The sequence below is a fragment of the Acomys russatus genome, chromosome 19 (assembly GCF_903995435.1).
Source record: "Acomys russatus chromosome 19, mAcoRus1.1, whole genome shotgun sequence".
In the NCBI taxonomy this organism is placed as follows: Eukaryota; Metazoa; Chordata; class Mammalia; order Rodentia; family Muridae; genus Acomys; species Acomys russatus.
Window position 1 is genome coordinate 13,510,875 of NC_067155.1, and position 27,402 is coordinate 13,538,276.

The 27,402-nt window shown below is 52.0% G+C and overlaps 2 protein-coding genes across 2 annotated transcripts in view; both read left to right on the plus strand.

Annotated features, from left to right (window-relative positions):
- Sympk (symplekin scaffold protein) overlaps positions 1–4,658 on the plus strand; it is a 31,437-nt gene extending 26,779 nt beyond the window's left edge. The window contains exons 22-27 of the mRNA XM_051162501.1: positions 234–335; positions 2,555–2,742; positions 3,390–3,566; positions 3,702–3,797; positions 4,053–4,385; positions 4,497–4,658. Coding sequence (XP_051018458.1) covers positions 234–335; positions 2,555–2,742; positions 3,390–3,566; positions 3,702–3,797; positions 4,053–4,385; positions 4,497–4,625 — 1,025 coding nt within the window. The 3' untranslated portion in view covers positions 4,626–4,658. The remainder of the gene's footprint in view (positions 1–233; positions 336–2,554; positions 2,743–3,389; positions 3,567–3,701; positions 3,798–4,052; positions 4,386–4,496) is intronic.
- Positions 4,659–4,772: 114 nt separating this feature from the next.
- On the plus strand, positions 4,773–26,590 carry Rsph6a (radial spoke head 6 homolog A). Its single transcript, XM_051162493.1, is given in 7 exon segments — positions 4,773–5,528; positions 8,110–8,341; positions 14,958–15,062; positions 15,064–15,723; positions 16,863–17,007; positions 18,746–18,863; positions 26,300–26,590. Coding segments are annotated over 7 exon segments (2,145 nt in total). The 5' UTR covers positions 4,773–4,881; the 3' UTR covers positions 26,538–26,590.
- The last annotated feature ends 812 nt before the right edge of the window (positions 26,591–27,402 follow it).

The window sequence follows — 27,402 nt, forward strand, 5'->3', positions numbered from 1 at the left end:
TGCTGGGATAGCTGGGCCCACAGGGCAGTGGGACAGTGGGGCTACAGCAAGGCAGCTCTCACAGGGTAGGGGGCAGAGTGCTGAGGGCTCCAGGCCTCTTCTTCCACTCTTGCCTTTTGTCCCCAGCCCCGAAGAAGCAGAGGTGCCTCAATTGTCCCTCAGCCCTGGCCTGAGACCCAGCCATCTGCTGCGGCCCCTCTAGTCTTCTCCCTTCCCCATTGCCCCCACTGCAGGTGAAGGGAACTCGGCCTTGTCCCCCCTGAACCCTGGAGAGCTGTTGATTGCACTGCACAACATTGACTCGGTGAAGTGTGACATGAAATCTATCATCAAAGGTGAGGCACCCCCGTTCCCACATGGCCCAGCTCCCACAGCTGGGCAGAGCCTCGTCGCCTGCATGGCCCCCCTGGGTTGAAGACCGACTGTGGCGTGCTGCCATGCCCGCCCCATCCCGGCCTCCATGTAAAGCACACACAGCTGTGCCCTGACGTCAGGTGCTCTGTCCTGGGGAGTAAGGGCCCTCCCTCCCACCCTACTGTGAGGCACTCATGGAAGCAGAGCCCACAGAGCAAGGCAGGGGCACAGGGCTTCTGCTGGCAAGGGTTGAGGTAGCAGAGGACCTCCGTAGCAGGGGCTTGGTGACGGTCTGGCAGGCGTCCTCTGCCCAGGCATCCCACTGAGCCAGGCTCTCCCTTGATGCCACAACCCGTTCCTGCCACCCACAAGATCCTGGTGAGTGTGATGTAGATAGGACACAGTTCACAGAAGCTTTAGGTCACCAGGGTCACACAGAAGCTAGTCATGTGACATACCTGAGCCAAACTGGACAGACCAAGGAGGGCTCTCTCTGCCCATGAACCTCCCCTGAGAAGACACCACCATTTCCCGCCTTTCTTCCTTCCCTCAGAGACTTGTGGGCCAGAGTCAACTCTGTCCCAGGAGAAGCTCCTGCCTGTAACCCACCCTCTCTGCTCACTTTAGCGTGGCTTCCTCTTTGTCCCTGCCTTTCTGTTCTTTAGGGACTGCTTTCCTAGCCTTCCTCAGCAGCTCCTGACAGGAGAGGGGTCAAGAAGACAAAGCAGGGGAGGCAGCAAGCCACAGGTGAAGGGGTTGGGGACAGGTCTCAAAGGGTATGCTCCAGAGTTGGGGGCTGTGGACACACACACACACACATTTTTGTTTTAATTTTTACCATGCTGGAAATGAACCTTCACGTGCTAAGTATTCTACCACCAGCCACTCCATCCTCGATACCTTAAATGCAGTGAGAACAATGTTGGCCCCATAGCAGCCCATTCTTAAGGGCCCTTTATGCATAATTTGGAAGGATTTGGAAACACAGCTACCTTGGATCCAGAGTAGAAACCGAGTCACAAAGAGGGAAGGGAGGTTCCTGCCAGAGCCACACAGGTGGCTAGTAGACTGACAGTTTCACTACCTCTAGGCTTGCTGGGCCTCAGCAGCCCACAGCTCTCACCACATCTCAACTGTCTGCTCAGGGGAAATCCCAGCACCCTGTCCAGCCAATAAGCAGTCCCAACACAGTGCTGGGGACACAGCTGGGACAGGCTGCCCTGTCCAGCCTGGCTGGGACGAAGGAAGGGCTTTCTGAAATGGGGTCACCTTTAGCGAGCAGATGCAATAAGGATGAGCTGATAGTGAGCTGCTGCTCATCAGATTAGGGCTGGGCAGAGGCTTAGGGAAGAAATTGGCCTTAGCCTCTGGGATGGAGAAGAGCCCTTGGGCTGCTGAAAGGAAAGGGCTGGAGTCTGAGTGGGAAGCCCGAGGGGAGGCGAGTCAAAGCCCGCTTCCACAGGGCAGGCCTCTGCCCTTCAGCCTGCACATCTGCTCAGTGTCCCTCTCCTTGGACCTTCTCCTTACAGGACCACCCTCCCTTCCACCGGGCCTCTCAGGGGTTGGGGCTGGGGCTTTTTTCTGGCTCAATAAAGACTTCCTGGTTAACACACTTACATGGCCAGTGGTGTTTGGGGAAGGACTTCAGAGGCAGCTCCTGAGATCCGCCCCTCAGCTCAGTCAACCCTGACACTGCCACCCACTCCCAGGAGCTAGACCCCAAGCAAGGCCTGCTCCATGCTTGCTGTGGACACTGGCTTCAGCTGGGCCCTCACCACTACCTCCCACTTCTGTTTCTCTCTCATGTGTTCCTTATCATGTCTGACCTGCACCATCACAGACAGCCTGCTGGCAGAGACCCACCCTGCTTCTTCTGGGGATGCTAGGGGTGACAGCAGCTCTCACCCCTTCCCCTTGGTGCGTTATGGCCACTCTTTAGGTTAGGGCAGGCCCAGAGTTTGGCAGTACGCTCTCCCCCATTCCTCAAGGCTGTCCTCGGGGAAGAGGCTGGTCTCACAGTTGGTCCACCTTAACTTATTTAGGGGTTGGGAGCATCTGCCTGTCCACTAGGGGAAGGACCATTAAGCATCTTCATAACCGACCTTTTGTGGTCGGGGTGGAAAAGCTTGAGAAGTGGGATTCCCACTTAATGGGGGACATTCAGGCAGAGAGGACAGGCCCACTCTCCGCCTCCTCACAGCCACCAACCTGTGTTTTGCGGAGCGGAATGTGTACACGTCGGAAGTGCTAGCTGTGGTGATGCAGCAGCTGATGGAGCAAAGCCCCCTGCCCATGCTGCTCATGCGGACCGTCATCCAGTCCCTGACCATGTACCCCCGCCTGGGGGGCTTCGTCATGAACATCCTGGCCCGCCTCATCATGAAGCAGGTAACCCGCTTGGCTCCGACAGTGGGCAGCGTCTGCCTCTGGAATACCTTCCTGGAGTGTTGCCTCAGACAGGAGCGGTGCGAGTACCCCCCTTCACCCCAGCCCCAGGCACCGCAGGGCACATAGCATCCAGTCTGAAGAGACTGGAAATAGAGTGGGGTTTTTTGGGTGGGGTTAGTTTTCTTTGCGGGGTGGGGAGAGCCTTGCTATGTAGTCCAGAATAGCCAAGACCTCAGATCTGTGTTGATCCTTTTGCCTGGATCCTCCAAGTGCTGGGATTACAGGCATGCAACACCAACTAGAAATATGCTGTGGAAGTGATAATCAAGTCCATCCTCCATCCAAAAGCTGGGGCCAGTCCACGGGCTGTCCTGTGCAGCACCTCCAGCCTATTAAGTGCCTGATGACACCTGCTAGAGGTGGCTCCGAGAACAGGAGGCAGTGCTGTGCTAGCACTTGGTGCTGTGTAACCTAGGGATGAGAGGCAGGGCCCCCTCTTCCCTGGGACACTGCCTGTGAGGAAGGCAAATTCTGGGCTGGCAGGTGTATGAGTCCCGGAGTACACTGTGGAGTGGCAGCATGTGGGTCTCTGAGGGAAAGAGGTGGCTGCTTGGGCCTGTGCCTAATGGCCCTCTCCTGCCCCACAGGTGTGGAAGTACCCCAAGGTATGGGAGGGCTTCATCAAGTGCTGCCAACGCACCAAGCCACAGAGCTTCCAGGTCATCCTGCAGCTGCCTCCGCAGCAGCTTGGCGCGGTCTTTGACAAGTGCCCTGAGCTCCGGGAGCCGCTGCTGGCCCACGTGCGCTCCTTCACCCCCCACCAGGTACCCGTGTGGCAGAGTGGAGCCAGTGAGCCGCAGAGCTCCGGAGGGTCTACTTCCGGGTTGTAGAGTACTGCTGAGAGGTGCCTTTGGCCAGAGCTCCCTACAGCCATGGCCTCCCCTTTTCCCTTTACTTAGCAAGCACACATCCCCAACTCCATCATGACCATCCTGGAGGCCAGCGGCAAGCAGGAGCCCGAGGTCAAGGAAGCACCTGCAGGGCCCCTGGAAGAGGTGAGGGCGATGTGGCCCACCTGCCTGTGTCCCTTATCCCAGGAGGCCCCGTTGTTAAACCCACAGTCTCCCAAGGTTGCATCCCTGGTAAAGGGATTCGCCACTCTCTGCCCTGCACCCTGATGGAGAGGCCGAGGTGTGCGCTCCCAGCTTTAAGCAGCTCTGTGTGCTTCGGTCTCCTCCATCCTGGGCCACGGGTGGGAGGGTCGGGGGAGGGATGAACACTTCCTGAGCTGAGTGCCCCTCCTGCCCCAGGATGACCTGGAGCCCTTGGCTCTGGCCTCGGCTCCTGCCCCAAGACCCCCTCAGGACCTCATCGGCCTGCGATTGGCTCAGGAGAAAGCCCTGAAGCGGCAGCTGGAGGAGGAACAGAAGCTGAAGCCCACGGGCGTGGCGCCCTCTGCCTTAGCTGCCTCCACACCCTCGGGGGCAGCCCGAGCTGGTCCCACCCCGGTTGAGGAGGTTATGGAATACCGGGAGGAGGGTCCGGAATGCGAGACCCCGGCCATCTTCATCAGCATGGACGACGACTCGGGGCTGGCTGAAACCACACTCCTGGACTCTAGTCTCGAGGGGCCCCTGCCTAAGGTAGGGGCAACAGCCAGAAATGCAGAGGGAAGCAGGAGCGGAGCCCTGGGTGTGGGGCTGAGCGTGCGACCAGCTGTTGACCCGCTGCCCCTTGCTTTTTCTCGCCACCAGGAGGCAGCAACAGTCGGGCCAAACTCCAAGGATGAGCGGAGCCCCCAAAGTCTCAACCATGCTGTGGAAGAAGTCTTGAAGACCTCCAGCCCGGAGGCCAGGGAACCCGAGAGCAAAGGGAACAGCTGACGGCTGCGGGAGTTTGGGGGGAGGGGTGGGCTGGGGCCTTCTGGAGCTTTGCCTTAAATAAAGGTGGTGGCGCTCAGGGCGTGGCTGTAGTGTCCTCTGCAGCAGGCTAGAAACCCTGAAGTCAGAGCCCGTGCTAGACTGCGCCTGCGCGCACACGGTGTCCCACCACCCTGCAGGCGCCCCGCGCTGATCTTGTAACGGCAGGCAGGGTTCCTGCACAGCCAGCTCTGGTTAGCTGTGCACACTTTGTCGAGGCATGGGGGATCCAGCGCCCAACCCCGATCCCGACCCCTCCTCCCAAAGCCGGAGGGCTTCCCAAACCTCAGAAAGGGGACGAAGTCGAGAGTTCTCACAGCCTCTGGTGGTCATCCCAGAGGATGGGGTGCGCCAATCTCTGGACGATGTGCTGCTGCGCAGACCTTTACAGCGGCTTAGTCGGAGCAGTCAGGGCAGTCAGGACCAGGGCACTGGCCAGGTCCACATGCCACAGAGGTCCAGCCTGACCCCAGATCATCAGGGCGAGGAAGGCGTGGAGTATCGCCGGCCCGGAAGCTTGAGCCTCCCACCAGGCTTTCCCTTGGAGTTATCCTCACAGTACCTGGACGAGAGCAGAGTGATGCAGCAGCTGCAGCAGGGCCAGGCCATCTTAGAAGAACTGGAGGCGCCCTACCAGGACGAAGGCTCCGGCCTCCTGGGCCAGTTCAACATGTACTCCAGAGACAGCCAGCCGTTCAGCCAGCATGGACCCTACCTGAGGGACGACCCTACCCTCAACTTAGGGCCCTCTGATCTGGGCTTCATGCCCTTCATTGGAGAGGTGCCTGATCCCGAGCCCCGCGACCTAGCGGTGCAGAACGCCAAGGCCTACCTGCTGCAGACCAGCGTGAGCTGCAACCTCAGCCTGTGAGAGGAAGGGGAGGGTGGAGAAAGCGGGCAGCAGGCTGGGAAGGGCCCGAGCCAAGGGTACTCCGAGTGTGCGGGGGTCGGGGGGGGATGTCTCTGTGGACATCTAACCTAGCAGAGAGGTGAAGAAACAGCAACATCTAGTCACAGCCACTAAGTCTGTTTCTACTGGAGGACACTGAACCTATCTAAAAATCGCACAGCCGAGAGGTGGTAGAACCAGTATTCTAGAACAAGGCCCCAGGCTCCCAGGGCCCTGTTCTAGTCTACTGACCTCCCTGTCTAAGGAGGGAGCCTGTCAGAGTCACTGAGCTGCAGTCACTGTCTGCCTCCCTCTTCTGTCTGGTAGGTGCGTTACAGAGGTCCAGTATGGCACGCTCAAGGAGAAGGGCATAGGTAGCAAGGCAAATGAAGGGACCCGGAGCTAACACCTTGCACACAAAGCCAGAGGGAGAGTGGTCCAGAGATAGGGCACAGCAAGGCCTTGGAAGGGAGCTGCTGTGCCTGGGACCACAGCAGGCAGAAGAAAAGGAAGACCATGACACAAGGCTGGCCAAAGCACAGAGCTGACTCTGTCCCTTCCGGTGCTAAGAACCTGCTACACCGGCTCCCTAGTGTCTGAAAGAGAGCAGTCAGGATGTGTGGCCGTGCCCACTCTCCAGACACAATTTCCACTCATTACTTAATTGGCTGTACCTCAGGCTAGTCAAAATTAACCTGTACGTGTTTCACCAACACATTTCCAGTCTTTTGTTTGTTTGTTTTGGTTTTTCGAGATGGGGTCTCTCTGTGTAGCCTTGGCTGTCCTGGACTCACTCTGTAGACCAGGCTGGCCTCAAACTCATGGTGATCCACCTGCCTCTGCCTCCCGAGTGCTGGGATTAAAGGCATGTGCCACGATGCCTGCCTCACATTTCCCATCTTGAGAACTTCAGGGCTCCTTCCTGAAAGGCTCTGGCCAGTTACTTCTTTTTCCATTTTTATGTGTTTATGAGTGTGTGTGTGTGTGTGTGCACTGCCTGTGGAGGCCAGAAGAGGGCATTTCTTCCTTCCCTTGGAACTAGAGTTAGGGGAAGTTGTAAGCTGCCTGATATATAGGTGCTGGCAACTGAACTCTGGTTCCCTGCAAGAGCAGAACAGTATGTACTCACCCTGTCTGTCTGTCTGACTGTCTCTGTCTGTCTGTCTGTTTCTCTCTCTCTTTCTCTAAGATTTATTTATTATGTATACAGTGCTCTGCCTGCATGTACACCTGCAGGCCAGAAGAGGGCACCAGATCTCATTATAGATGGTTGTGAGTCACCACGTGGTTGCTGGGAACTGAACTCTGGACCTCTGGAAGAGCAGCCAGTGCTCTTAACCTCTGAGCCATCTCTCCAGCCCAACTGTTGGAAGAATTTAACAGTGCTCTCAAATGCTCAGTGTGGTGCCTGGACCGAGAGGGTGGAAGCCGCCATGGGACGGGCATTACTCTGGCTTCTTCTCCATTTTCAATCCTCCCATTCTTTGTTCCAGCTACACTAAACCTCCATCTTTTCCCAGTATGCCAGGCACACCTCCATCCTCAGATCCTCCTGCAACCCCAGGCATTGTCTGTGAGCCTCAACAATTTTGCTTATTCTTAAAAAAAATTTTTTTTTTGTTTATTTATTATTGTGTATACAGTGCTCTGCCTGCACATACATGTGCAGGCCAGAAGAGGGCACCAGATCATTATAGATGGTTGTGAGCCACCATGTGGTTGCTGGGAATTGAACTCAGGACCTCTGGAAGAGCAGTCAGTGCCCTTAACCTCTGAGCCATCTCTCCAGCCCTGCTTATTCTATTTTAGTACGTTTCCCCCTGTTTCCTTTTCATGTGTTATTGCATTGGCTACAGCCACTTATCAGATTTCTTGGGATTTTGTTTGTTTGAATATTTATTTTTTTATGTATATGAGTGCTCTATCTGTGTGTACGCTGCACACCAGGAGAGGGCATCAGATCACTTTACAGATGGCTGTGAGATACCATGTGGTTGCTGGAAATTGAACTCAGGACCTCTGGAAGAACAGACAGTGCTCTTAACCATGGAACCATCTCTCTAGCCCCCTCTCCCCCTCCCCCAGCTCTCTTTGTTTAAGGCTAGCCTGGGCTATATGGTGAGACCCTGTTGTAGAGCATGGAGGAAGGAGGACTTAGTCCCCTATCCTGGCTGTCTTTGGCCATTTGTTTCTAGCATCAGACTGTCACTCACACTAGGGCAGGGCCATTTTCTGTTCCCTTGTGTGTTTTCAGCAATAGACGCACCTTTAATCCCAGCACTTGGGAGGCAGAGGCAGGCGGATCGATGTGAGTTCGAGGCCAGTCTGGTCTACAAAGCGAGTCCAGGACAGCCAAGGCTAACACAGAGAGACCCTGTCTCGAAAAACCAAACCAAACCAAACCAAACAAAACAAACAAACAAACAAAAAAAAAAAAACCAAGCAATAGACATTGGGACGGGGACAGAACAGCAGGCTTGGTGCACTGACTGGTGTCTCCCCCCACCCCACGCCCTCACCCCCCCCCCCCCCCCGCAACCCCGCTGCTCCGGAAGGCAGGTATGAGCACCTGGTGAATCTGCTGACCAAGATCTTGAACCAGCGGCCTGAGGACCCCTTGTCCATCCTGGAATCTCTGAACCGCACCACGCAGTGGGAGTGGTTCCACCCCAAACTGGACACGCTGCGGGACGACCCCGAGATGCAGCCGACCTACGAGATGGCCGAGAAGCAGAAGGCTCTGTTCCTCAAGGGTGGAGGAGAGGGCGAGCAGGAAATGGAAGAGGAGGTGGTGAGTGAGCCGCAGTGGACGGGTGGGAGACGAGATGGATGGCGGGGGGGGGGGGCGGTGCGGGGGGCGCCAGCCTTATGTCACAGCCTGTGCTAAGATGTAAACAGAGGTGACTGGCAGTATGGTTATCTCCTGTGCCTGTGGAGGGGGACAGAGGGCCTTGGGCACCAGCCAGAGGTGTATCTGGAGCAGCCTACAAGGTTTAGGAGTAAGGGGAAAGTACTTCTGCCTTCTAGAAGCTGCCCCCGGCCATCATGTGAAGAAGCCTGGTCTGTCATCCCTTCCTCCACAAACAGAGTCTCTCAAACCACAGTCCATTCCCTCTTTGCCTCCTGCCTCGGTTTCCCCATTTATAAGTGAAGACCTGCTAAGAACTCTTCCACCACCACCCCCACCACCCAAGAATATTCTACCATCTCCTCAGAGTAGTGAAGTCCTTTGCTCCTGAACGGAGTGATGTAATACAATCTTGGTTGAGGGACTGGGAACGTGGCTCAGTGGTTAGAGCACAAAGCCCTGGGCTCCATCCTAAACTGGGCTTGGCGGTGCATATCTGTAATCCCAGCTCTCGGGAGGCGAAAGAGAAAGAACAGGAATTCAAGGTCGTCCTCAGCTGAGTGGTGAGGTCCAGGTAACCAGCCTGGGACACATGAGACTTTGTTTTGGACTTTTGTAGGGGTTTTGTTTTGTTTGTTTGTTTGTTTGTTTAATAGGTGGAAAAGCCCAGGAGAGCTGAGGCAAGAGTGTTGTGGGTTGAGGCCCACATGGGCCACACAGATGGGTTTCCAGCCTTCCAGGGTTCAGAGTCAAATATTATCTCAGTAATGACAATTTGTTTTTAATTGGGCAAAATGGTTGGTGAGATGACTCAGTTTGTAAAGGTGTTTGCCACCAAGTGTGACAGCCAAAGTCCCCAGGCCCCACCCACATGGTGGAAGGAGAGAGCAAACTTCCCCAAGGTGTCCTCTGGTCTGCACACACAAAGGTCTAACCTGGTACTGGAGAGATGGCTCAGCAGTCAAGAGCACCAGCTGCCCTTCCAGAGGACCAGTGTTTGATTCGCAATGCGCGCATGCACACGCACAACAGCATTTTTGTTTTTTTCCGAGACAGGGTTTCTCTGTGTAGCCTTGCCTGTCCTGGACTCGCTTTGTAGACCAGGCTGGCCTCAAACTCACAGCGATCCACCTGCCTCTACCTCCCGAATGCTGGGATTAAAGGCATGTGCCACCACTGCCCAGCTATGGCCCCCGTTTTTAATAGAAAAATTGGATGGAAAAGTTCCAAGGAATCTGATAGCCTCTTTTGACTTCTGAGAACATCAGGTACACACAGAGGGCACTGCTATCCACGTAGACAAAACAGTCATACACATAAAAAGAAAAAAATTATATTGGTTTTTCGAGACAGGGCTTCTCTGTGTAGCCCTAGGTGTCCTGGAATTCACTCTGTAGAGCAGGCTGGCCTTGAGCCACCACCACCCAGCCAGGAGATTTCGTCCTAACACCCCCAACCCCGTGTCTTCCAAAATCCAAACCGAGTGGCCTGGTGTGGTGGCGCACGCCTTTAATCCCAGCACTCAGGAGGCAGAAGCAGGCAGATCTCTGTGAGTTGGAGACCAGCCTGGTCTACAAAGTGAGTCTAGGACAGCAAAGGCTACACAGAGAAACCTTGTGATGAAAAAAAAAAAATCCAAACTGAGGGTATAGCTCAGTGGTAAAGCAGTTGCCTAGAACCCTCCAGTGAGGGGCGCGGGGCGTGGCTCAGTAGTAGAAAGTTGCCCAGTATGCAAAAGGCTATGGGTTTGATTCCCAGCACTGAAAGAGTATCTGGGAACATAGGTCAGTGGTAAGAGTGCTTAGCTGGGATGCATAAAAGGCTGGTGTCAACTTCTAGCACCACACTGACTGGCTGTGGTTGTACATGTCTGTGATCCAAGCACTTAGGGCAGGGAGCCGGGAGGTTTGGAAGTTCAAGGCCACCCTTGGCTACATGGCGGAGTTCAAGAGTAACATGGGGTACAAGAGGCCTTGTCTCACAACAAGCAGCATGGCCAAATACGGCAGACAGGATCTTCCTGATAGCAAAAACAGGACGAGAGAAAGAAGAAGAGAGAGTCTGGTTTTTTTCCCCCAGCAAGTCAAGGCTCACTGTAGAATAAGATACATCCGTGTGGTCTCTAAGTCTCAGACCAATCTGTGCTGCAACACAGCCACACCAGAAGATGATCTCTGGGGACCAGGTGGCCCTGCTTTTCCATCCTACCATACCAAGCTGATTAGGGTCAAAGGTGGTGGCACATGCTTCTTCAGTGCCATCAGTCAGGAGGCAGAAAGAGGTGGGTCTCTGAGTTCAAGTCTAGCCTGGTCATCATAGAGAATTCCGGGCCAGCAAGACGTGAGTCTGAGGCCAGCCTGGTCTACAGAGTGAGTACCGGGACAGCCAGGGCTACACAGAGAAACCCTGTCTCAAAAAAACAAAACAAAACAAAACAGTGGTTTGCATTTTTGAAGCATTTTTCATTTATGCATATGTGCCTGTGTGGAGTATGCCCGTGTGTGTGTGTGTGTGTGTGTGTGTGTGTGTGTGTGTGTGTGTGCAGGCAACCTTCGAGGCCAGGGGTGGGTATCTGACCCATGGACATAGAGTCACAGGCAGCTGTGACTAGCCCGATGTGAATGCTGGGGAACCAAACTCCAGTGTCTGCAAAAAACAGCAAGTGTCCCTCACTGCTGCACCATCGCTCCAGCCCCCCAACAAATGCTCTGCTCCCAGATTTAGCTATGTCTTCCAAACTAAAAAGTAAAGACATGTCAGAGCTAAAATATACTACGGATGAGGTCAACTTTAACAGACATAAGCAGAATATTCCACCCAACAGATTTTTTTTTTCCAAGACAGGGTTTCTCTGTGTAGCCTTGGCCATCCTGGACTTACTTTGTAGACCAGGCTGGCCTTGAACTCACAGAGATCCACCTGCCTCTGCCTCACAAGTGCTGGGATTAAAGGCGTGAGCTACCACCCGCCTGGCAGATTTTTTTTCTTTTTTACATTATGTGGAACCTTCAAAATCAGTGCATCAGAGAATACAAATCAAGTCTCAAATGAGAGAGACAGAGAGAAAGAGACAGAGACAGAGACAAAGACAGAGAAATTACTTGAAGACCACAATGCAACAAAACTAAAAGTCAACAATAGAAACTAGAAAAAAAAAAAAGAAAGAAAGAAAAGGGATGAAGTCTAACTATCTCTTGCAGATGGTATGATATTTGCTTATTTGCTTCTTCTTTTTCTTTCTTTGCTTTTTCTTTTTCTTTCTTTTTTTGTTTTTTTGTTTTGTTTTGTTTTGTTTTTTTTTTTTTTGTTTTTCGAGACAGGGTTTCTCTGTGTAGCCTTGGCCATCCTGGACTCGCTTTGTAGACCAGGCTGGCCTCGAACTCACAGCAATCCGCCTGCCTCTGCCTCCCAGTGCTGGGATTAAAGGCGTGCGCCACCATGCCCGGCTTCTTTTTCTTTTTTTGAGACAGGGTTTCCCTGTATAGCCCTGCCTGTTCTACGCTTGCTTTGTAGACCAGGCTGGCCTCAAACTCAGGGATCTGCCTGCTTCTGCCTCCCGAGTGCTGGGATTAAAGGCATACACCACCACTGCCCAGCTGGCAGGATTCTTTTTTTTTTTTTTAAGATTTAGTTACTTATTATGTATACAGTGTTCTGCCTCCATGTACACCTGCAGACCAGAAGAGGGCACCAGGTCTCATTATAGGTGGTTGTGAGCCACCATGTGGTTGCTGAGAATTGAACTCCGGACCTTTGGAAGAGCAGACAGTGATCTTAACCTCTGAGCCATCTCTCCAGGCCCAAGGATTCTTTATTTAAAAGCACCCATTGAGTTGACTAGAAAATTCTTGGACCTAATAAACACAGTCAAGTTTCAGGATACAAAATCAATACCTAAAAGGAAAAACATCTGGGCCATGGTGGCGAACACTTTTAATCCCAGCACTTGAAGCAGAGGCAGGTAGATCTCAGAGTGTGAGGACAGCCAGGGCTACACAGAGAAACCCTGTCTCAAACCACCATAAATAAATAAATAAGAGAGAGAGAGAATATTTCGGAGGGCATGAGCTTTTTAAATAGAACACCAAGTGCCCAGGAACTAACCTTAATTATCAACAGCTGAAAATAAGTCAGCTGCATGAAAATAAATCGCCGTGCACAGCAAAGGATATAATCAGCGGAGCCCACAGCCCACAGCATGGGAAAAAATCTTTATCAGCTGCACTTCCGACACGGGGCTAGTGGCCAAAACAGACAGAGGGCCGCAGGAAGGCTGGGCCACTCTCCAAATGGGCCAAGGAGCCGAATAGGCAGTGTTCAAAAAGGGAAGACAAGTGACCAACTGCTTCCTATAAAGTACGCAGTGTCCCAAGCCATCGGGAAATGCTGGTGGGTACTCCTGAGGCACTGCCTCGCACACAACCCGCCCTCCCCCACCATCCGAATGGCACTCATCAAATCTGACAAGTGTTGGTGTGGATGTGGAAAGGAAACCCAATTCACTGTAGGTGGAAGTAAAAATTAATACCGCTGTTTTGGAGATACCCCAACACACACACACAACTGCCTTAAAAAAAAATTTTTTTTTTCGAGACAGGGTTTCTCTGTGTAGCCTTGGCTGTCCTGGAATCGCTTTATAGACCAGGCTGGCCTCGAACTCACAGAGGTCCGCCTGCCTCTGCCTCCCGAGTGCTGGGATTAAAGGGGTATGCTCATACCTAGAGCTTTCCACACTTCACCAAAGAGATATTTGCACTGTGCCCTGTTTATTGCTGCTTTTATTGACTATAGCAAAGACTTGGAAGCAACCTAGTTTTGGTGAAAATTTGGTGTGTGTGTGTGTGTGTGTGTGTGTGTTTGTGTGTGGTATGTATGTGTAATGAAATAATACTCAGCTCTGAAGAAAACGAATTTAAGGAGTTCTCAGGAAAAATGGATGGGCTTGGGGTATATAATATTCTGAGGCCCCAGTGCCAGTACCACATTGTTTGGCCTCCCGTGTGGAATGTGGCCGCTATGTATGTAAGACGCATGTGTGGGTATATAGTATAACAGGAGGAAAAGCAAACAAGGAAGGCTGGCCAGAGGGATGAGGGCGACTAAATGCAAGTAGTGGGCACAAGTCATGAGAGAACCCATGATTATTTTTCTAGATCTAATTCTGTCATGGATTTTTGGGGGGGGGGGTTGGTGGCAGATAAGTGCATGAAACTGATACTGAAAGTCTAATATTGAGCCTGAAGCATCTATCCCCAATGCCAATTCTAATTGCATAGGAATAAGCAAATAGAAAGAGGTTTGGAGCTGGGTGCAGCGGTGCATGCCTTTAATCCCAGCACTCGGGAGGCAGAGGCAGGTGGATCGCTGTGAGTTCGAGGCCAGCCTGGTCTACAAAGTGAGTCTAGGACAGCCAAGGTAACATAGAGAAACCCTGACTCAAAAGACAAACAAACAAACAAAAAACAAAACAACAGCAACAAAAAAGAGGTTTGGAAAGTGGAATACACACACACACACACACACACACACACACACACACACACACACACACGGAAGGTGGCCTGTGATGAGGCTGCAGGCTTCACTCCCAAGATGGCCAGCAACGCGGGAGGTCCAGAGCAGCTTGTTTCTCAGTGGTTTTGACTAAGCTGAGCAAATGACAAGCTAGAACAAAGCAAGAGCCAGTTGCGGGTAACCTGCAGAGGCCGCATGCCACAGATGCACAGTCCACTTCTTCCGGCCTTCCGGGCCCCGCCCCGCCCCCACCCTCACCCCACTCCCACCCGACTCCCAGATTACTTTTTCTGGTCCTCCCTCCCCTCCATTCTCCACCCCACCCCGCTTTCCTGGACACAGTGGAAAGGGAGGTTATACATCTCTGGCTGGCTGGAACTGGCCATGTAGACCAGGCTGGCCTCGAATTCAGAGATCCAGATATCTGCCTTCCAAGTCCTGGGTTTAAAGACGTGTGCCACCTCGCCCGGCAACAAAGTGGCTTTTTTTGATCAGTAGAACAAGAAGGTCAGGGTACTAGAGCGACCCAGCCAGGTCCCTGTGGGCTAATTAAATCTTTCACCCCGTTACTGTTAGGGAGCAGAGTATGGCCACCCCCACGTATTGCCTGTTGGTACCCAAAGAGTTTCACATTCTTCATTTCGGTCAGGATAAAGAGAAAACGCTTTTCTCCTGGTGTGGTTACTTTTTTTTTTTTTTCTATCAAGAGACACCCTCCCCTCCCCTAGCACTCGGAAGGCAGAGGCAGGCGGATCGCTGTGAGTTCGAGGCCAGCTTAATCCACAAAAGCGAGTCTAGGATAGCAAAGGCTACACAGAGAAACCCTGTCTCCAAAAAAAAAAAAAGACATCCTCCCCAAAGACATCTCCCAAACTGGTGACTTAAGTCGCCCAAGTCTGTGGATTCCGGAGGAGTCAGGTTAAAGGTCTGGCTCAGGTCTTGCTGTTGGCCTGAGTTTTGTCCCTGGGACCCAGGCGGTGGCCAGAGAATCAGGTTAGGAAAGCCTTCAGCCTTTCTTCTACCCATTTCTCCCCTCCCTGTGCAGACTGACAGCCCCGTGCCCAACATCATGGAGGCGGCCTTCTACTTCGAGCAGGCGGGCGTGGGGCTGAGCTCGGATGAAAGCTTCCGAATCTTCCTGGCCCTGAGGGCAGCTGGTGGAGCAGCAACCCATCCACACGTGCCGCTTCTGGGGCAAGATCCTGGGGCTGAGCCGCAACTACCTGGTGGCCGAGGTGGAGTTCCGCGAGGGCGAGGAGGAGGGCGAAGAGGAGGAGGTGGAGGATCTGATAGACGGGGCCGATGTCCTGGAGGCGCACGGTGAGGAGGAAGGCGAGGAGGATGAGGAGAAGCTGGTGGACGCCGTGCCCAAGCCGCAGTGGAAGCCGCCGCCCATCATCCCCAAGGAGGAGAGCCGCACAGGCACCAACAAGTACCTGTACTTCGTGTGCAACGAGCCGGGCCGCCCGTGGACGCGCCTGCCGCACGTGACGCCGGCGCAGATCGTGTGCGCGCGCAAGATCAAGAAGTTCTTCACCGGCCACCTGGACACGCCCATCGTCAGCTACCCGCCCTTCCCGGGCACCGAGGCCAACTACCTGCGCGCACAAATCGCGCGCATCTCGGCCGCCACACACATCAGTCCGCTGGGCTTCTACCAGTTCGGCGAGGAGGAGGGCGATGAGGAGGAGGAGGGCGGCGCAGGGCGCGACTCATTCGAGGAGAACCCCGACTTTGAGGGTATCCCCGTCATGGAACTCGTGGACTCCGTGGCCAACTGGGTACATCACATGCAGCACATCCTGCCCCAGGTGAGGAGGGAGCTTCCTGCCCAGTCCCCTGCCCAGGACCCGCCCTGATCCAGCCCAGCAGCTGTGAGAAACTGGCTGCTGTCCGTCCGTCCGTCCATCCATCCATCCATCCATCCACCCACCCACCCACCCATCCATCCACCCATCCACCCACCCACCCACCCATCCATCCACCCATCCACCCACCCATCCACCCATCCACCCGTCCATCCACTTACTCCCTCATCTCTCATGCCCTCTTTATTTCCTTGAATAGGAATTGGCTGGTATTCTCCCAACAAACCCTTTGGGGTCAGATGGACTTGAGGGTCTCCACTCTTTCTGACTGTAAAGAGGGGCCAGGCACACACACCATTCACTAGGTCCCAGGACAGACGGGGCAGCACTGATTTGAACATTCAAACATGTGCCTGCAGCTGGAACAGTGCTCAGGGGCTGGGGCCGCTGCTGGATGGTTTCTGAAGAGGAGTCCTGCTGCCTGTTGGGTCTGTGGTCACCCCATGAAGATTGGTGGGAGCAAGAAACTTTTTGTAGCTGGAAATAGTGGCGCATGCCTTTAATCCCAGCGCTAGGGGGGGCAGAGGCAGGGGGATCTCTGTGAGTTCGAGGCTGGTCTGGTCTACAAAGGGAGTCTAGGACAGCCAAGGTTACACAGAGAAACCCTGTCTCGAAAAAAGAAAACAACAAAAATCAAAACAAAGAAAGCTGGGAGTGTTCAGTAGAATGCTTCCCTGATGTCAGACTCTGTCTGTCTGTCTGTCTGTCTGTCTCTCCCTCTCATATAGACAGACAGACACACAGAGAGAGAGAGAGAGAGAGAGAGAGACAGACAGACAGACAGACAGACAGACAGAGACAGACAGAGACACCAGCAGGAGCGCTCATTAGCCTGACAGAGCCGGACAGACACCATTCCAATGAGGAAGGACCAGGTGACCGACCCTCCCACTGCTGAACGACAGTAGGTCCTGAGTAGAAATACTGAGGTCTCTTTTTCTCAACAACGTGTCTGGCTGCTTACCTGGGGCAGCCTGCCCAATCGTGGGCGGGCAGGCGACCCTTTTAGCCACTAGCTACAGGGACAGGACCAGTGTTCTAGTGTCCCAGGGTGTCACCTGACTTTCCTGCTGCACCTCCAGGGCCGCTGCACATGGGTGAACCCAATGCAGAAGACAGAGGAGGAGGAGGAGCTAGGGGAGGAGGAGGAGAAGGCGGATGAGGGGATGGAGGAGGTGGAGCAGGAGGTGGGTCCTCCACTTCTGACTCCTCTCTCTGAAGATGCAGGTAAGTCCCTCCTTGGCTGCAGGTGCAGTGCCCAGCCTGCGAGGGATCGGTGGGGTGGGGAGAGCAGCAGGCCCGGGAAACACGGATGTCACCCATCTTCTGAGCCTCCGTGGGTATCTCACATGTGTGGTGGGCATCGGGCCAGGCCTGGGAGCACAGACTGCCATCGCAGCATGAGGGAGGTAGAGTCAGGAGGGTCATTGTCAAAGCAAGGAGCTTGAGGCCCCAGCCTGGGCTGCATGGGACCCTGTTTAGTTTAGTTTTGTTGGTTATTGTTTTTGTGTTTGTTTTCTGAGACAGGGTTTTTCTGTGTAGCCTTGGCTGTCCTAGACTCACTTTGTAGACCATGCTGGCCTTGAACTCACAGAGATCCACCTGCCTCTGCCTTCCCAAGTCCTGGGATTGATGGTGTGCACCACTGGGCCCAGCAAGACCCTGTTTTGTTTTGAAGATATTTTTTATGTATTTGAGAGCTCTGTTTGCATGTATACCTGCAGGCCAGAAGATAGCATCAGATTCCATTATAGATGGCTGTGAGCCAATGTGTGGTCGCTGGGAATTGAACTCAGGACCTCTGGAAGAAGAGCCAGTGTTCTTTTTGTTTGTTTGCTTGTTTGTTTGTTTCTCTGTATATCCTTGCCTGGTCTGGACTCCCTTTGTAGACCAGGCTGGCCTCAAACTCACAGAGATCTGCCTCCCTCTGCCTCCCAGTGTTCTTCTTCTTCTTTTTTTAAACTTTATTTATCTTTATTTTATGTGCATTGGTGTTTTGCCTGTATGTTTGTGTGAGGGTGTCAGATCTTTGAGTTACAGACAGTTGTGAGCTGCCATATGGGTGCTGGGATTTGAACCTACATCCTCTGGAAGAGCAGTCAGTGTCCCCAAACCACTGAGCCACCTCTCCAGCCCTTCAGCCAGGGTTCTTAACCACTAAGCCATTTCTCTATCCTGAGACCTTGGATTTTTGTGGGGGTTTTGTTTTGTTTATTTTTGCCTTTAAGCCTCACTCATGGGGTGGGGTGGGGTGGGGAGAGGTACATTCATCTTGTCACTAAGCCTCATCTGACATGTGACAACAATCAGGGCCTTGAGACAGAGTCTCTTCCCTGGCTTTCTCTCTTTTGAGGGTGGGGAGCATTGTCATAGGGGTTGCTGTTTCTGGCAGGTCTCTCTCTGTAGTCCAGGCTGCCCTTGAACTCTAAGCAATCTTCTTTGGGCTCCCGAGTGCTGGGATTACTGGCCTGGCCCCTGCACCTAGCTGGGATACAGCCTTTGAGCCCTACCCAGGCTTGGGGAGGGGAGAGTTAGGGGGGGCCTCCCCCAAGGGAGGCAGCTGGGAGCTGGTATTTGTATTCATGGCAGAAATTCCCTGAGGCTGAGGCTCTTGGAGGGAAGAGGAAAGGGGAGGGCCTGGGAGGGCGGCTCAGGCCCTGTGCATGAGCCACACACCTTGTAAGACAAACGCTTGTAGCTTCCTGCTGGTGGCATGACCACCAGACCTCACTGCCACCCAGCAAGGGAGGTGACTTGCGCGTCCTGGTGGGGTCACTGAAGCAGAGACAGGGTAAAGTGGCTTCCTTGGGGCCACATCAGGAGAGGCCAGAGCCAGGGTATTCAGTGTGATTTGTGGCTCTTGCCTGGTCCCCCCTCCATCTCTTCTCTCTGCTGCCCATGTGGTACGGCAGGGTGTGGGATCCCTTGACCCTTGACCCCACTGCCCCTTTCTATCTCACAACAGAAATTATGCACCTGTTGCCTTGGACCACGCGTCTCTCCTGCAGCCTCAGCCCTCAGTACTCGGTGGCTGTCGTGCGCTCCAACCTCTGGCCAGGGGCCTACGCCTACGCTGTTGGCAAGTACGGCTTCACTTTGACCCAAGGTTCTGTCTGTGGCACAGACATCTTACCTGCCAGGATCCATGCTAGTAGCTCTTAAAAGATTGACAAGCCCTCGCAGGCATGGTGGCAAATCTCAACGGCTGGGAGGCACAGGCAGGCAGAGCTATGTGAGTTCAAGGCCAGTCTGGCCTACATAGTTTGTTCCAGGCCAGCCAAGCCTACACAAAGAGCCCTGTCTCCAAATATTATATGTTTTATAAATAATTATATATTGACAAGCTACTGCCACCCCCACTTCCTCTCTTTTTACTTTTTAGTTTTGTTTTCTTTTTCAAGACAGGGTTTCTCTATGTAGCCTTGGCTGTCCTGGACTTGCATTGTAGACCAGGCTGGCTTCGAACTCACAGAGATCCACCTGCCTCTGGCCTCGCAAGTGCTGAGATTAAAAGCATGAGCCAGGGCAACCGGCCTCTTTTTACTTTTAAATCATCTCTAAATCCCTAAATCAGCTTGGCTGCAATACCAGATCTGTCCACCAGAGGGCACTGTGTTGTTGAGTTCTGGGCTTGGAATTCTTAGAAACTTTTAACTATAGTCTTGTCGATTATTTTTATTTATTTATTTATGTCCAGAATCTGAGACTAGGCCTTTTTTGTTTTTTTTTTTTTTGTTTGTTTGTTTTTTGTTTTTTTGAGACAGGGTTTCTCTGTGTAGCCTTGGCTATCTTGAACTAACTTTATAGACCAGGCTGGCCTCGAACTCAGAAATCTGCCTGCCTCTGCCTCTGGAGTGCTGGGATTAAAGGCGTGCGCCACCCCACCCCCCGGCTGAGACTAGGACTTTTATAGCTCTTATTCTAGACACATTATTTCTCTGCATAGGCTTGGCTGTCCTGGAACTTGCTCTGTAGAGCAGGCTGGCTTTGAACTCAGAGATCTGCCTGGCTCTGCCCTCAAGTGCTGGAATTAAAGGCGTGTGCACGTGCCCACACACGCACATGTACTGCGTCATGCATGTGGAGGTCAGAAATCACAAGAGTGGGTGCTAACCTTCCACCCAGTGTGTCAAGGTCTCTGCTTCTATGCGGTGCTGTTCCCTCCAGGGAAGTTCCCTGGCCTTCCACACAAGATTCTTCAGTCTCAGCTGGGCGTGGTGGCGCACGCCTTTAATCCCAGCACTCTCGGGAGGCAGAGGCAGGCGGATCGCTGTGAGTTCGAGGCCAGCCTGGTCTACAAAGTCCAGGACAGCCGAGGCTACACAGAGAAACCCTGTCTCGAAAAACTTCAAAAAAAAAAAAAAAAATTTCCCATCTCTGCCTCTGAGTTACAGACGTGCACCACCAAATCTGACTTCTTACATGGGCCCCAGGGTCAGATCCGGCTGTGTCCGCGTTGTTTCTTTAACCCCTTGGTTCCCCTCGGTCTTAAACCTAGGGGTGGTTGGGGAATAGAGTGATAGAGGGAGGGAGAGAGGGAGGGAAGGAGGAAAGGGAGGATACAAGAGATGGGATAACAATTGAGTTGTACTCTGAATAAATTAATAAAATTAAAATAAAAAAGAATTATGACTCAGAAGGAAAAAAAACACATTCTAAAAGGAACACTTTGTTCCTCTGAGTGTCAGTGCTCCAAGTTGTTTTAATGCAAAACCACAATAAATATTTTTATGGCAGAATCTTAAAAAAAACAACAAAAAAAAGAACCTTTGGTTGTTGACACAGGGTCTCACTATCTCACTATGCTGCCCTGGCTGGCCTTGAACTCCCCATCCCCATGCCTCAGCTTCTGGAGTACTGGGATGACAGGTATGCAGGTCTCCTCTTCCCTGGGGGGAGGGCGGCTGTTGCCCACCAGCCCACGAGGGCAAGGTGCAGGGCTTGAAAGGTTGGAAACATGGCAGAAAAATGACCTCTGGGAACCACTTCAGCAAGATGTTTCAACTTTATTCGGGGAGAACAAAGGCTATATAGTCTTTCGGGAGTGGGGGAGTGGGTGGGGCTCCCCATTAGGTGTACACAGTTGGTAGGGACTAGGCATTTCAAGGATGTTTGTTTTACACTTGGCAGCACGCTCCAATCATATGAATGGAAACACAGTGCCTAATTATCCTATAGGCACAGGGAGGGGAGAGCTAGCAGGGAGCTGTGTCAAGGGCCAAATATTAAGTGTGGTCAGGGGTGTCTACACCTAAAGACACTGTCCAGATGAGGCCAGGCAGAGAGCAGGAAGCCTTGCTGGGGAGAGGGAGGCCTCCATCTGGCTCTGAGCTCAGAAAGACTATCCAGACTGGGAGGACTGCAACCTCACACGGCGGGGTCCTCCCAACACAGGCGCAGATCATCACACCGAGCCGGGCGTGGTGGCGCACACCTTTAACACTGGTGCTTCAGAGGCAGAGGCAGGGGGATCTCTGAGTTTGAGGCCAGCCTGGTCTACAGAACCAGTTTTATGACAGCCAGGGCTACACAGAGAAACCCTGTCTAGGAAAACCAAAAAGAAGAAGAGGAGGAGGAGGAAGAGGAAGAGGAAGAGGAAGAGGAAGAGGAAGAAGAAGAAGAAGAAGAAGAAGAAGAAGAAGAAGAAGAAGAAGAAAAAGAAGAAGAAAAAGAAGAAGAAAAAGAAGAAAAGCAACACTTTTTTTTCCCCCGAGACAGGGTTTCTCTGTGTATCCTTGGCTGTCCTGGAACTCACAGTGATCCACCTGCCTCTGCCTCCTAAATGCTGGGATTAAAGGCGTGCGCCACCAATGCCCGGCAAGAGAGCAACTCTTGAATGGACCTCACTATTTGGCAGCTGCGTGCAGAACCCCAGGTGCTCGTTGAAAATACAGCCATGGATGCTTCTGTGAGAGCAGGCAGAGCAGGTGGAGTCGTCAGTTGTAACACACTGTGGTGCTGGGATTGAACCCAGGGTTTTAGCCTGTTCTAGGCAGGTGCCGTATTGCTAAGCCACGCCCCCAGCCCCTCACTGGGGGATTCTAGGCAGGGGCTCTACTGAGCCACACCCCCAGCCCCTCACTGAGGCACTGTAGGCAGGGGCTCTACTGAGCCACGCCCCCACTCTTTTATTTTACTTAAAAAAAGAGACTTATGTATTTTTATTTCATGTGCCTGAATGTATGTCTGTGTGAGAATGCCAGAGCCACTCGGACTGTAGACACTTGTGAACTGCCATGTGGATTGAACCTGGTTTCTCAGGGAGAACAGTCAGTGCTTTTAACTGCTGAACCATCTCTCCAGCTGTCCCTCACTCCCATTTTTAGACAAGGTCTTTCTGTGTAACCCTGGATGACTTGAAACTTACTCTGTAGACCAGACTAGTCTTTTTTTTTTTTTAATAAATATTTTATTTATTGCTGGAGAGAAGGCTCAGAGGTTAAAAGCACTGGCTGCTCTTACGGAGGTCCTGAGTTCAATTCTCAGCAACGACATGGTGGCTCACAACCATCTATAATGAGATCTGGTGCCCTTTTCTGGTGTGCTGAATAAGTATATTTAATAAGTAAATAAATAAATAAATCTTAATAGAAAAAAAAGAATGGCATATTTTAAAAAAAGAAAAGAAAGAAAAGAAATTTTAGCTAGGCAATGGTGGTGCACGCCTTTAATCACAGCACTCCGGAGGCAGAGGCAGGTGGATCGCTGTGAGTTCGAGGCCAGCCTGGTCTACAAAGCGAGTTCAGAACAGCCAGGGATACACAGAGAGACCCTGTCTTGAAAAACCAACCCCCCCAAAAGATTTTATTATGTATATAGTGTTTCACCTGCATGTACACCTGCCCGCCAGAAGAGGGCATCAGTTCACACTATAGATGGTTGTGAGCCACCATGTGGTTGCTGAGAATTGAAGTCAGGACCTTTGGAAGAGCAGATGTTGCTCTTAACCTCTGAGCCATCTTTCCAGCCCCCAGATTAGTCTTATACTCAGAAATTCACCCAACTCTGCCTCGTGAGTTCTGGGATTGAAGTTGTGTGCCACCACCAACCCAGGTCATTTTCTATTCTTTATTTCATAACAAGTCTCTGAAATCTGGAACATGTTTTCCACTAAAATGGGTTTGAAGTTTTCATCAGAAAAACTTACTGGGGAAAAAAAAAAGAAAGAAAGAAAAAGAAAAACTTACTGGGCTTGTGGTGCAGGCTCACGATTGCAATAAGCTCAGATAATCAGGAAGCCAGAGCAGGAAAAAGATTGTGTGTTCCAAGATCCACTTTAGCTGCAGAGTGAGCTTAAGGCTGGGTTGAACAACCTAAAATGTATTTCAAGATTAAAAAAAAAAAAAAGAGCTGAGGTTACAGCTCGGTGGTAAATTGTTTACCTAGAATCCCGCAGTGAGGGGCTGGGGGCGTGGCTCAGTGGTAGAGCCCCTGCCTAGAATCCCCCAGTGAGGGGCTGGGGGCGTGGCTCAGTGGTAGAGCCCCTGCCTAGAATCCCCCAGTGAGGGGCTTGGGGGCGTGGCTCAGTGGGAGAGCCCCTGCCTAGAATCCCCCAGTGAGGGGCTGGGGGCGTGGCTCAGTGGTAGAGCCCCTGCCTAGAATCCCCCAGTGAGGGGCTGGGAGCGTGGCTCAGTGGTAGAGCCCCTGCCTAGAATCCCTCAGTGAGGGGCTGGGGGCGTGGCTCAGTGGTAGAGCCCCTGCCTAGAATCCCTCAGTGAGGGGCTGGGGGCGTGGCTCAGTGGTAGAGCCCCTGTCTAGAATCCCCCAGTGAGGGGCTTGGGGGCGTGGCTCAGTGGTAGAGCCCCTGCCTAGAATCCTCCAGTGAGGGGCTGGGGGCGTGGCTCAGTGGTAGAGCCCCTGCCTAGAATCCCCCAGTGAGGGGCTGGGGGCGTGGCTCAGTGGTAGAGCTCCTGCCTAGAATCCCCCAGTGAGGGGCTGGGGGCGTGGCTCAGTGGTAGAGCCCCTGCCTAGAATCCCCCAGTGAGGGGCTGGGGGCGTGGCTCAGCAATTCAGTGCTTGCATAACTGGTAGGAGACCCTGGTTTCAATCTCAATTACCACTGGGAAACAAAATTAACCTTAGCCTACAGATAAACATCTATTATCCAAGCACCAAAGAGCCTGAGGCAGATGATCTCTAGTTTATGGCCAGCCTGGGATACATGGTGACATACTCCCATAAAGAGAAAAAAGAAGTAAGGGCAGATTCATGTGCCCAGTTGTTCTAGGACTCCTTGAAGGTTTTCCAATAACCAAATTAAGCATCGGTTTTATTTTTAAAATGGAAATTGACTAAAATTAAATCAGAGCCACTCCACCCCAAACCCAGCAGAACACACATCCACGGAAACACTCCAAGACACGGTGTGAGCTGAGTCACCAAACAAAGCTCAGTAGATGTAAGGGATGGCAATCGGACCAGATACGCTCCGGGACTCCCCGAAATGAAATGAGAAGTCAGTAAAGGGCACGTTGACAACATGACCCCAGGAACCAATAGACTCAGAAATGATTAGTGGGGCTGGAGAGGTGGCTCAGCGGTTAAGGACACTGGGGTCCTGAGTTCAATTCCCAGCAACCACATGGTGGCTCACAGCCATCTATAATGTGATCTGATGCCCTCTTCTGGCATGACGGTGTACACGTGGCCAGAGCACTGTGTACATAGTAATAAATAAATAAATCTTTAAGCTGGCCATGGTGGCGCACTCCTTTAATCCCAGCAGAGGCAGGCGGATCTCTGTGAGTTCAAGACCAGCCTGGTTTACAGGTGAGTCCAGGACAGTCAGGGCTACATAGAGAAACCCTGTCTTGAAAAACCAAACCAAACCAAAAACCAAAAACAAAACAAAAACCAAAACAAACAAAAAGATTAGTGATTGAAGAAAACATCTGTTGGGAGTTGGTCTGATGTATTTTGATGTTAATTACTGCCTGCTGTCTCTGTGACCCAACTTTTGACCAATAAAAGACCATCACCTGTGCAGGGCAAAGAAGAGATAGGTGTGGCTAAGGTGCCCAGGCTTAGAGAGAGAGGAATCCTGGGAAGAAGAGAGAGAGACCCGAGGAGAGAGGAGAGGAAGGCCAGCATGGGTCAGGTGGAGGAGAAGCACATGGCCGGTGGCGTGGATGGAGATTTGGCCCAGGTGAAGAACATTAGCAAGTATTTGGGATTATGGATGGGAGGTAGCTTGATAGAAGTTATTAGAAGCAGATGGCATGGGATTGGGGCAGGGATCCCATGTGGGAAGTAGTTTAAAAGATTGATATCTGCCCTGCCCCTGGGTTAACTAAGGCTATTTTAAAATATAACAAGTGTCAGTGTCATGATTGATTGCTAGCTGGGCATACTGGTAATATTAATAATTAAAAACACCAAACATCTGGGGTGAGGAAATGGCTCAATGGGTAAAGTATTGGCTGGCTAAGCCAGGAGGGCCTGAGTTTGATCTCCAGAACCTATGAAAAAGCCAGGGGTGGCTCCATGTATATTTAACCCCAGTGTGGAGAAGGCAACAGGCAGAGGCCGATGGATTCTGCAGCTTCTGGTGAGCCAGCCTAGCAGAATCGATGAGCTCCAGACCTGGTGTAGAGACCGCGTCTCAAAATAGAACTGAAGAGTTGAGCTTGGAGGCGCACGCCTTTAATCCCCTCACGAAGTAGGCAGAGGCAGGCATGCTCCACACCAGCCAGGGCTATATAGTGAGAACCTGTCTCAAAAAGTAGGTTGGGGGCTGGAGAGATGGCTCAGAGGTTAAGAGCACTATCTGCTCTTCCAAAGGTCCTGAGTTCAATTCCCAGCAACCGCATGGTGGCTCACAACCATCTATGATATGATCCAGGGCCTGCTTCTGGTGTGCAGGTGTACATGCAAGCAAAACAAAACAAAACAAAACCCAACAACAAACAAACAAAACTGTATACTTAATAAATAAATCTTTGGGGGCTGGAGAGATGGCTCAGTGGTTAAGAGCACTGCCTGCTCTTCCAAAGGACCCGGGTTCAATTCCCAGCACCCACATGGCAGCTCACAACTGTCTGTAACTCCAAGATCTGACACTTTCACACTAATGCACATAGATTAAAATTAAATAAAATATTAAAAAAAAAAGAATGTAATAAAAATAAATAAATCTTTAAAAAAAAAAGTAGGTTGGTAGTTAAGAGCATGCATTGCTCTTGCAGAAGACCTGAGCTCAGTTCTCAGCACCCATATTTGGCCATTTCACAGCCACCTGTAACTCTAACACCAGGGGATCTGATGTCCTCTTCTGGCCTCTGAAGGCACTGCACTCATGAGCGCGCGCGCACACACCCACACCCACACACTCAGCTCCCCAGTTGGCATGGCCACTTTAGACCTCGTGAACACAGAGCAAGTGCTCAATAAACCTGTGTGGGATGAACAGACAGAGAAAAACTAGTGTGTGCTTTCACCTGCCCACTGGCACCCCTGCAGTGATGATGCTGGGTTACACTTAGACTCACACCACAAAGAGCCTGTTTCTCTGTTTCTCCAGGAAGTTTGAGAACATTTACATTGGCTGGGGTCACAAGTACAGCCCCGAGAACTTCAACCCATCGCTGCCAGCTCCGATTCAGCAGGAGTACCCCAGCGGCCCTGAGATCCTGGAGATAAGTGACCCCACGGTGGAGGAGGAGCAGGCCCTGAAGGCTGCCCAGGAGCAGGCCCTGGCAGCCGCCGAGGAAGAGGAGGAGGATGAGGAAGAGGAGGAAGATGAGGACCTAGAGGACTGAGGTCCCCAAGCTCTTTCCCACAGCCTTTCCCCTTATATGTAGCTATAGATTGTATTTTTCCTGCCATTTTGTTTCCTGCCCTTGCAGGACATGGGTAGGAAAGCGCCCAGTGCTCTAAATAAAAGTCCCTACAACACAGCCGCTAAGCCACACTTTCATTCGTTACACCAGGCAGCTGTTCCTTCTTCCGTGCTATTATTATTATTATTATTGTTGTTGTTGTTACTATTATTATTATTTTAGCTTTTTGAGATGGTTTCTCTGTGTAGCCTTGGCTGTCCTGGACTTGCTTTGTAGACCAGCAATCCACCTGCCTCTGCCTCCTGAGTGCTGGAATTAAAGGTGTGCGCCACCACGCCTGGCCTTAATTTTATTTTTTTAAGTCAGTGTTTTCCTATGCAGCCCTGGCTGTCTTGGAACTTGCTCTGTAGACCAGGCTGGCCTCCAACACAAAGATCCACCTGCCTGTGCCTCTCAGGTTCTGGGATTGAAAGTGTGCGCTGTCATCACCCAACTTGCTTGTTTTTAAAGATTTGTTTTTACTTATGTGTATGTGTGTGTCTGTGTCTGCATGTGCAGATGCCCTCAAAGGCCAAAAAAGTGGATTAAATGTCACTAGAGTCACAGACAGTTATGAGCTACCCCTGCCATGTGGGTGCTGGGTCATCCTGCCCCATTTTTACTTGCTTGTTTGTTTGTTTGGGGGTGCACAGAGAGATGCCTCAGTGTTAAGCACGTTGACTGCTCTTCCAGAAGTCTTGGGTTTGACTACCAGCACCCACACTGCAGCTTACAGCTGGTTGACTGAGTGCTCGCATAGGATGCACAAAGCCCTGGTGCAAAAATCCCCACCACTGTGCAAATG